The sequence below is a fragment of the Notothenia rossii genome, assembly GCF_949606895.1.
Source record: "Notothenia rossii genome assembly, chromosome: 4".
Lineage (NCBI taxonomy): Eukaryota > Metazoa > Chordata > Actinopteri > Perciformes > Nototheniidae > Notothenia > Notothenia rossii.
Genome location: NC_136902.1, coordinates 95,557,331 through 95,568,555, shown reverse-complemented (window position 1 = coordinate 95,568,555; position 11,225 = coordinate 95,557,331). Strand labels below are relative to the sequence as shown.

Genomic DNA, 11,225 nt, shown 5'->3' with positions numbered 1-11,225 from the left:
ATAACCCCTTCTGGAAAATCCTAAATTGTGGAATAGTTTGGCCATTACAACGCTTTTTGATTAGATATCTGTCGAGAAGTGTATATTGTACTCTTAGAATCCACGTCCAGTCGATGTGTAGGATCTATAGTTTGATAGATATCACAAAGATGATTTGAGGTCTCGCCAGGATAACGTGCGTGCAGCTTCCATGTAAAGTTAGCGTGGGTGAAAACAGTTTTTCTGGTCTCAAAGTTTTCATAATAAAACTGGATATATTCCCCTCACTGTCAAATGATTACACATTGATATCTGCATATCCACTAAAACACATCAGTTCATCCTTGTTGATTACACAATATGGATTGGTTTAAATTGTCTACGATGCTTTTGTGTTCTTAACCTTTGATTCAGAGAAACAAATCGTTTTTTTAGGAGTTTAGACACTACAGTTTCCGAAGACACTACACTACCCAGAATCCCCAGCTATCGTTTGGGACTACAACATCCGCCTTGCTTTACAAACCCCGTGATTAGTCATCAAGCCCTGTGATTGGATGTTGGAGTGTCAGTGCGACAAGGTTGCGCTGAGCGTCACAGCTCTTTGAAATGGAATGGAACCATTATATGGCACGTCTCTTTATAAGATGTTTTCGTATTTCCCACAATTAGAAGTTGCCAGTATGAAACTGTGTACACCCTGGAGGTTTAGGGGATACGAAACACAGTGGTGTTATCACATTTAAAACATATAATTAAGAAATGGGTGAATTAATATACCCACATGCCAGCTAAGGTCAGAAGAGCTTTATTTAACAGCTGGTCTTATGTCTGTGACCCCTCCTGTTGTTCATTGATAAGCCTGAAACATGCACCTGTCAAGGTTCAGAGGCACCTTTTGCAAATATGGCAGTAGCCATCGATCATCTTAAGATAAGATATACTTTATTGATCCCAAGTTGGGAAATGTTTTTGTTACAGCAGCATACTACTTTGTTCTTCTCCACTACATTCAGAGGTTAACCTGGTATTTTGACTCCACTACATTTATTTGAGTTACTTTGCAGATTCTGATTAATGATGTGAAATATAAACAACCCTTAAATCAGACTTTAGTTACACCTGAGTCAAATTCAGGGAAGGTGAATGTACTTTGTCAGACTTCATATTTATCTGTAGATACCCCCAACGTGTTTGTTCTTATTCAAAAGAAGACCTTAACTTAAAGTATTCTTTAATGTTTAAATAAAGCCTTATTAGTTTGTATGTTTTGCTCATCCTCCTGTTAATATCTTTGGACGTCCTGCACTCAACTGTTTTATTGTAGAGATACAGTATCTTCTTGATATGTTCAATGTTGTATGTAGGCTACTCTTAATATTTAAATGTTTTCATCAAATAAAACGTATTCAACAACACAATTCAATAACGTGCTTTAACCACTAGGCGGCGCGGGTTAAAAACCCAGTGGTGTAGTTAATAAAACATAATAATATCAAACATAATATGACTATTAACTTTATTGTGAAATGAAAACAGAACGGTAAAGAAAAATACAGTTTCAGTCTCTCGATTTGAAGCTTATGCATTTTACCATGAACCTGTATAGACCTGTAACAGTCAACGGCATGAGGAGTTGGAAAGGTAATGAATGAATGAATTAAAATGTCGAACTCAGACTTCATTTTAAGGACATTTCGGCCACCAGGGGTTTAGAGCTATATTTGTTCAAGCACCGGATTGGCAAAACAGGAGAGTGTGTGCACCAGTCTGCCTTGATCGATGAATTCATGTCCGTGACACTCACAGTATCTGCTGCCCACAGCTGTTTCATAGAAGGAACACCTCCTTCACTTCATGAAATCTCTGCAGCACCAGGAGGCAGCGTTATGGTGTAAATACAGCCTATCTACCGATTGGATCAAATATAAAAGTCAGCCGAATTAGTGTTGATCCTGCGAGGAGACGTATTGTGTGAAGAGAAATGGAAGATGTTGTTTAATTTCTGATATATTTATGATCCACGTCATGTTTTCAGTGTTGGCGGCAGTTCTTCCTGTTTGTCCAGAAGTCTTCTCATCAGGGCTCTATAAATAGAGAACTACGGCAGATATGTAATATGTAATGCAGCCGAACCGTGTATTACAATGCCGTTATGTGATGACCTCCAAAGAGAAAAGCAAGAACACTCGGAATAAAGTATCATTTTATTTTTTAGAAATGTTTTCGGATTTCACATCACATAAACACCAAATTAACATGAACCGAAGCTGTTGCCTGGCAACGCAATTGCACAATGTCACGTCCGTTAATTCCACATCCACACACATGGATTAACATCGATTTAACACATTAATGTAGCCTTTGTTTCTGCTAAAAGAGGTGTCGACCAGCTGGGGCAACAAGGAAATCGGCGATATCCAGTGTGACTATTAAAAAATAAATCCTTATGTCAGGTCAGCATTTGCTTTGCATTTCCGGGTATATCTCCACTGGTCAACAACACCGTGTAACTGTCACGTTTGAAGGGACGACATCGTGACATCTTCACGTCTCCCAGCATGGTGAATCTTCACATGTTCACATCTTGCCGTGATACCGGGTTGGATGAAACTCACTGTTTATGAGGCCAGGACGGAGATGCCATCCATGGAGGACCTCTACACCCAGCGGCTCAGGAAGAAATCAGGATTATAAAGACCCCCACCAGGATTATAAAGTCCCCCATCAGGATTATAAAGTCCCCCATCAGGATTATAAAGTCCCCCATCAGCATTATAAAGAACACCCATCAGGATTATAAAGACCCCCATCAGGATTATAAAGACCCCCATCAGGATTATAAAGACCCCCATCAGGATTATAAAGACCCCCATCAGGATTATAAAGTCCCCCATCAGGATTATAAAGACCCCCATCAGGATTATAAAGACCCCCATCAGGATTATAAAGTCCCCCATCAGCATTATAAAGACCCCCATCAGGATTATAAAGTCCCCCATCAGCATTATAAAGAACACCCATCAGGATTATAAAGAACACCCATCAGCATTATAAAGACCCCCACCAGGATTATAAAGACCCCCATCAGGATTATAAAGACCCCCACCAGGATTATAAAGTCCCCCATCAGGATTATAAAGTCCCCCATCAGCATTATAAAGACCCCCATCAGGATTATAAAGACCCCCACCAGGATTATAAAGTCCCCCATCAGGATTATAAAGTCCCCCATCAGCATTATAAAGAAAACCCATCAGGATTATAAAGACCCCCATCAGGATTATAAAGACCCCCATCAGGATTATAAAGAACACCCATCAGGATTATAAAGACCCCCATCAGGATTATAAAGACCCCCAAGACCCCCATCAGGATTATAAAGACCCCCACCAGGATGATAAAGTCCCCCATCAGGATTATAAAGTCCCCCATCAGGATTATAAAGACCCCCATCAGGATTATAAAGACCCCCATCAGGATTATAAAGACCCCCAAGACCCCCATCAGGATTATAAAGACCCCCATCAGGATTATAAAGAACACCCATCAGGATTATAAAGACCCCCATCAGGATTATAAAGAACACCCATCAGGATTATAAAGACCCCCATCAGGATTATAAAGACCCCCAAGACCCCCATCAGGATTATAAAGACCCCCATCAGGATTATAAAGACCCCCATCAGGATTATAAAGACCCCCATCAGGATTATAAAGTCCCCCATCAGGATTATAAAGACCCCCCATCAGGATTATAAAGACCCCCATCAGGATTATAAAGACCCCCATCAGGATTATAAAGACCCCCCATCAGGATTATAAAGACCCCCATCAGGATTATAAAGACCCCCATCAGGATTATAAAGACCTCCATCAGGATTATAAAGACCCCCCATCAGGATTATAAAGACCCCCATCAGGATTATAAAGACCCCCCATCAGGATTATAAAGACCTCCGTCACAGTTTCATCCCACAGACTGTTAAACACCTGCATTTTTTAAAGAACATCCATAAACATTCATCTGTTTGCATCTTGCATATTATGAATCTATATATCAAATCAAATCAGGTTTTATTTATAAAGCACATTTTAAAACGATTTTTGGTCGAGACCAAAGTGCTGTACATGCAAATAATAAATAACAAATCACTACATTCGCAAAGAACAGAAGACAATAAATTACCACAACAAATATAAAAATCCCACACAGGGAAAAGTCAGGAGTCGTGCTCCGCTCTGACTAGAAGGCCAGAGAGAAGAAGTGAGTCTTTAGAGTAGATTTAAAAACCCCTAGGGTCTGGGCCGACCTCACATGGAGGGGCAGAGTGTTCCAGAGCCTAGGGCCAGCTGCTGCGAAGGCTCGGTGCCCTCGGGTTTTGAGCCTGGTCTTGGGCACTACCAGCAGCAGCTGGTCAGCAGACCTTAAGGCTCTGGGGTGTAGCGCTGGAGGAGTTCAGCTATATAGGAGGAGCCAGCCCATTTAGTGCTTTAAAAACAAATAAAAGGAGTTTAAAATCAATTCTGAACCGAACTGGAAGCCAGTGCAGTGAGGCCAGAGATGGGGTGATGTGGTCACGCTTTTTGTGGCCAGTCAGAAGACGTGCAGCGGCGTTCTGCATTAGCTGCAGGCGTCTGATTGAGGCCTGGTCCATACCCACATACAGAGCGTTGCAGTAATCCAGTCTCGAGGTAACAAAGGCGTTCATAACCCTTTATAGGTCTTTAAAAGATAAATACGACTTGGTCTTAGCCAATAGTCGTATTTTAAAAAAGCAGGTTTTAACTACGCTGCTGTCCTGCTTGTTGAATTTAAAAGTGCTGTTGAAGGTCACTCCAAGGTTCATGACAGAGGGGAGGATGTTTTTTTTGAGGGAGCCCAGAATATCAACCGGAGAGGCTGGAGGTTGGGGTCCAAAAAAGATGACCTCAGTCTTGCTCTCGTTTAGGTTGAGGAAATTTTGGCTCAGCCAGGATTTGACCTCTGCTAAGCAGTCCATCAATATCTGTAAAGAGTTTGCATTGGAATTGAGAGGCAGATAGATCTGTACATCGTCAGCGTAGCAGTGGAAGGGAATATTGTGTTTTGTAAGGATTGAACCCAGGGGCAGTATGTACAGTAAAAAGAGGATGGGGCCCAGGATCGAGCCTTGGGGAACCCCACAGGTAAGAGGGGCTTTAGCAAAGGAGAAGGCACCTAGCTGCACTGAGAAGCTACGGTCTGTCAGGTAGGACCTGAACCATGCAAGGGCAGAGCCTGTGATGCCAGCGGACTGTTCAAGCCGTGACAACAGGATGCTATGGTCCACAGTGTCAAAGGCAGCTGTCAGGTCTAACAGCACCAGGACAGCTGGGCTACCTGAGTCGGCGGCTAGATCATTAAAAACTCTTCAAAGGGCTGTTTCAGTGCTGTGCATGGGTTTGAAGCCAGACTGAAACTTTTCATGGATTCCATGCGTTGTTAAAAAAGACTGCAGCTGGGCGTAGACTACTCGCTCCAGAACTTTGGATAAAAAAGGTAGCTGGGAGATGGGCCTAAAATGTACGAGAATGGAGGGGTCGAGGTTTTTCTTTTTAAGTAGTGGCTGGACCACGGCATGTTTGAGGGCAGCTGGGACACATCCTGAGCTAAGAGAGGTGTTTATAAGCAATAAAACACTTGCTCCAACTGATTCAAAAACATCTCTGAAAGGCGAGAGGGAATGATGTCTGAGGCGCAGCTTGTCGGCCGCAGGTGCTTGAACACATCCGAGAGAGAAGAGAGGGGTACAGGCTCAAAGTGGTCGAGGACAGCAGGGCACAGGAAAGGAGCAGGATCTGGGGTAGCACTAGTGTGGGCTAGCCTAAGAGCAGATACTTTGATAAAGAATGTAAGAAACTTATCACAGAGAGTAGTCGATGGCACAATTGGAGAAACATCTCAGGGATTAATGATCGAGTTGAGGACATTCAAAAGAACCTGAGGTCGGAAAGGAGAGCACGAAGGATTTCTAAGGAGACATGGAGTTTATCCTTTTTCCATTTTCTCTCTGCGCGCCTGCAAGCGCGTCTGAGAGCACGAGTACAGTCATTGAGCCACGGCTCTGAGAGAACTTTGGTGCGTCTAAGCGTAGAAGGAGCAACAGAATCCAGTATTAGGGTACATGTCGAGTCAAACATGGAGATAAGCTCATCAGCACTAAGAGCACAGTTCACCTCTAACTTACAGATCAGGGAAACATTAAAAACATCAGAGAGCTGTGAGGCAGTCAAGGGGTTAATCGAACGCAGACGACGCGCAGGAGCACGTGATTCGACTCCCGCAGAAGGGATGGAGGTTGTAAACAGAACCGGTAAATGGTCTGAGATACGCGTTGTTACACAGATTTCATCCACAGAGACAGAGAGTCCAAACGATAACACTAAGTCCAAAGTGTGTCTTTTATCGTGTGTTGGGCCAGCTACGGACTGAACGAGACCGAAAGAGTCGAGGAGATTTCAAAAGTCCCTAACCAGAGGTTTGGACTCGCAGCACACATGGACATTGAAGTCTCCGCAGATCAAAACACGATCATATTTCACCATGATCCCGGACAGAAAGTCAGAAAAGTCATTTATGAAATCCTTATTGCACTTTGGCGGACGATACTCGACTGCGCAGAGCACAGGCGAGGACGGGTTGAGTTCAAAAAGCTGCAACTCAAAGCTAGCGTAGCTAGTTACAGGGTGAAGCAATCGGCATTGGAGGCTAGCTCTAAACACTGAAGCTATGCCCCCACCACGGCCGGTGGCACGGGGGGAGCTGAAGAATGTACAGTCAGGAGGAAGAAGTTCAGTGAACGGTGTATACTCTCCAGCGTGGACCCAGGTCTCCGTCAGGAACATCAAATCCAGATCACGAGAGGTGAAGAAGTCTTTTAACAGGAACGTTTTGTTTGCTATCGACCTAGCATTTAGCAAAGCCATGCAGAGTTTTTGCTTCGGGCCGGCCGAAGGTGTAGTGCTTCTCAACGGACGAAGATGTGCGTGTTGAACGCCGCGCGGGCCGGGAGCAGTCGGACGGACAGGAGGAGCTGCCAGCGGGCCCAGCAGAGGACATAGCTCCGGAAAGACAGGGCGAATCCACCGAACCCTCACATGGCGTGCAGAGGGAGGGCCATGACATCCGAGGCGTGGATGAGTCCCAGAAGAAGCCGTCAGGTGTGCCTTAAGATGGACCAGCGCACCACCACGCTTTCCCCAACGTCTAAAGCGCTTTCGGCGAGGCAGGATGCAGGGCAACCGGCGCAGGTAGTTTGGAATATCCGACAGTAGAGGGGGGGGGGACGAGTTATGGTTGCCAGATATAGGTTTGGGCAGCAGTATACACTCCAATGAGGGTCCGAGGTGGAGGAGGGCTTGGCGATCGTAGCAGAGCAGAGACATTCTGACATACATCAAACAAAAGTAGGATCTCTAAAGGCAGAGAGCTGAGAGAGCGGCGAGCTGAAACAGGCGCCATCTTGGAAACTCAGTCTACAGGTCACAGCTGGGACATATATCATATTCCATTTACTTGTATCTAGACTCTTCTTGCACTATTTGCATTTTATTTGGTTTCTACTTGTTGGTCGAACGCACTGATTGTAAGTTGCTCTGGATAACAGCGTCAGCTAAATGTAATGTGTATTTACTTGCGCATCTCAAAACGTTCTTTTGCACCATTTGATCTGATGTATTCGTGTTATGTCCTATATTCACTCTAGCTGCTGAGCTCATGGTGATAGAGACCTGAAACCTGAAACTTGCTTCTTCTTTGCTCAAGCTTCAACATTTGAACTTGATTCTCAAACTAATTCAGACTTTTTTCTCAAAATCTCAAAATTCTCTTTTTTAATATATATTGTGCGAGAGTGATTATTGAAAACCTTGACTACACAAGAATTCCTAAATCCATGAACCTTTACTTTATTGAAATGTAATTATAAATTCATATTGCAGTATATTTTATAAGACTTCATTAGTTAGTCTATAGTTGTCCAGAGATATAAAGTGGTGCCCCCCTGAGAGGTGACTTGATGTAAGTTATATTCATTAGTATAATAATTATATTAAATCCAAAATACTTTTGAATATCAATTCCATATGATAGGCATTTAAATGTGCTTTAAGCACTTATCTTTCGTGTCATTAAGTATCAACCCCTATTTGTGATTTAATGAATATTAATAGTTGTATTCATATATTGTATCTGTTAAAAACTAAACTTGCTCCTAGTGGGTCAATAAAAGTGCTTTTTGATGATGTCTTTTTGGACTAGATGCTGTATTAGAGTATGACAAAGGAGAGTTTAAGAATATCAGATTGATCTTCTTTCTTTTAACAGCGGTAAAGAATCAACATCTAGAACAAGTGCAAATTGACTGATATTGGTGTAAATATTCTAAAGGTCTGAGTTACATCAGATCATGAGCACTTCTCACATACCGTATGTGCATGACCGATCCTCACGGTGCAGACACTGACGTATCCCTACTATACGGCCTTTAAACATTCACCACCAGCATTCATGATCAATCCACTTTATTAACAGGTCTTATTTTGAATCATTGAACCATCAAATCAGGGACAGTTTCATCCCACAGGCCATCAGACTGTGAAACACCTGAACTTTGAAAAAACATCTATAACATTCATCTGCTACTTAGACATTATTTATCTAATATATCATTCCAATGACTTGCATATAGACTCTTATTGCACTATTCACTCAGATTGTCATCGTCATAACTACACTGTAGCTATGTTCGTAAGACAAATACAAAATCATTGAACCATTATCACTATCATCAGGGTGTCTAATTTGTAAGATACACAAGAAGTTCTGAACATTATTTTACCAAAAAGCAAGACTCCTGCAAATGTCACGTATTTTGGTTACGTTCAGTCCGTACAATAAAGGGTTGAAGAGCGGTTGGCATGAGAGCCAGTACGACGATAAGATAATTCTCACAATATTGGGTATCTTCCTCATATTAAACCTGCCCTGCACTATCTCAAAGAAAGCCCCGAAGGAGAAGTTGATGAGGGAAGCGAGGTGAGGGGTGCAGGTGCTGACAGCTTTCTGTCTGCTCTGCTTACAGCCAGAGAAACACACTCTGAGGATCCTCATGTACGAGTACACGATCAGTATTATAAGAGCTACTATCACAGTGAATATGTAAACCAGTCCACACACATTGATGACTGTAGTGTCAGAGCAGGCCAGCTTAACAATGGAGTAGTTATCACAGTACACTTTGTTAATGATGTTCCCACACAGCTGCAAAGGGACGCTCAGAGACATCATGACCACACTCGCCAGAACACTGTACAACCACACAAACACCGTGAGGAACGCAACCCTGTGAGAAGTCATACGTGTGTTATATTGCAGGGGATGACAGATAGCAAGATACCTGTCATAAGACATGATCCCTAAGGTAAACAGTTCCACACTGCCGTATGTATGCACAGAGAAAACCTGCAGGAAGCAGAGCGGAGCAGAGACAGTGTGAATGTCAGAGAGGATCTGAACCAGAAGGAATGGAAACAGCCCTGAACTACCATACAGTTCATTTACAAACAGGCTGCACAGAAAAAGGTACATAGGTTCATGTAAGCTCCTGTTCACACAGATAACCACAATCAGCAACACGTTGGCACCTATGATACACACATATAAACACATGACAATCATGAAGAACAAGTATTTAAAAACCCCCGTTTCAAAGTATGCAGCAAGAGTGAAATATGAAATGTGAGTAGAGTTCACCATGATCCTCCTGTGGTTCTTCAAGCATCACAACATGAGCAGTGCATTACCTGGATGTAGATGTCACTTTAAACATGGCAACAACAGTGAACACATGTTCCTCATCATGAGAACACATAAGACAGATGATCCAAACTGAGCGTCCTATAGTAATGTGTATAATACAGAGATCCAGAGTGTGTGAGGTGCTGCTCTCCTCACTGAGCTGAAACTCTGAGCTGCTGCTTTTACCTTCTGTCTGCAGCTCACTGACGTCATCCTTCAGGGATCCTCCTTCTGTCACTCAGGGTGCATTTGACTGATTGATGTTTTATTTATGACAGCAATATGTTGACCTCGTATTACCGCTGTTATACGGACTAGCATCGTCCCTTGCTTTTTGATATTCTTTTTCCACCATAGCAGCGACATTAAGATGGCTTGCTCTGAAAACCTGTATGAATGAGCTTCAGTGTGACAGCTGTAACGAGAGGTGGACGATCCACAGACAGAGATAAACACAAACACATGGACATATTAACGTCACAGAATCGATGACAGCCGCATCCAGCGGCCGTCTGATGGATCCGCTTCAACAGACGGCGTTCAGGCTTCGTTCTGATGGTTTCTGAGAGACACGGTCAAAACAAGCTTCTTCTCCAATGTCTATAGTGACAAGACGCTGATTCTCACAAGAGTTTAGGTGTTTTGACCTTGAAGTGCTCGGAGCGGCAGCACAGACACTGGGAAAAGACGCTGGAGCTCAGGAAAAGATGCTGTACGAACACAGGGCCGTACAATACCATAGAGAAGCCCAGAGGACGTGGAGCGTGCCTCACTGAACACGTAGTGAGATATATGTTATGATAGAGTTTGCAGAGCGTCATTGGGTGGAGCAGCTTCTGTCTGAAGGTGGGGGAACATGTTATTATGTCAGTCAGGTTATTCTTTTACATTGCTGGTTCTAACCCCCGTGGGTCATGGTTTAAACCCCCTCCCCCATACTGGCTCCTGTTACAGGAGACTCTTTGTCTAAAGGAGCCTGAGAGGCCCCTTTCACACCAACGCAGCTCCAGTTCTAGCTCCGTGCTCCTCACTCTTCTGGTTTGAAACCGTTTTTTCTTTTCAGCCCCCGTTTTGTTCACAACGCCCAGAGCCCGAGTGGTGCTGCTTCATAGTTTGCGTCAAGACGTAACCGTTTGCGTGCCTGCTTCATAAAGCCAAACCTTATCCACTCGTCTCAAGCGACTTTCAAATGTTCTTCACAATCGTCATCATCAACTTCAACGACGATTACGTTGGAGAAAGAAGGCAGACCAGATTCCCAGTAGGTAGGTGGTGTCTTCAGTGGACCACTGCTGTTTAAGTTTTGTGTACAAACTGGACAAAACGTGGGCTTTTTGTTGTTGTTCAGGAGATTGATCCTGCCCCTGCCCCAGCCTCCCACGTAAGCGTGACGTATGCGGTTCTTGCTTCTAGACCCGCGACTTCA

The 11,225-nt window shown here is 43.5% G+C and overlaps 1 protein-coding gene across 1 annotated transcript; it reads right to left on the bottom strand.

Moving 5' to 3' along the window:
- Positions 1–8,798: 8,798 nt before the first annotated feature.
- On the bottom strand, positions 8,799–9,757 carry LOC307035025 (olfactory receptor 4B13-like; the record flags this gene model as incomplete). Its single annotated transcript, XM_079673952.1, has 1 exon — positions 8,799–9,757. One exon carries the CDS (start codon positions 9,755–9,757, stop codon positions 8,837–8,839), a length of 921 nt encoding a protein of 306 aa, XP_079530078.1. The 3' UTR covers positions 8,799–8,836.
- Between the last annotated feature and the right edge of the window lie 1,468 nt (positions 9,758–11,225).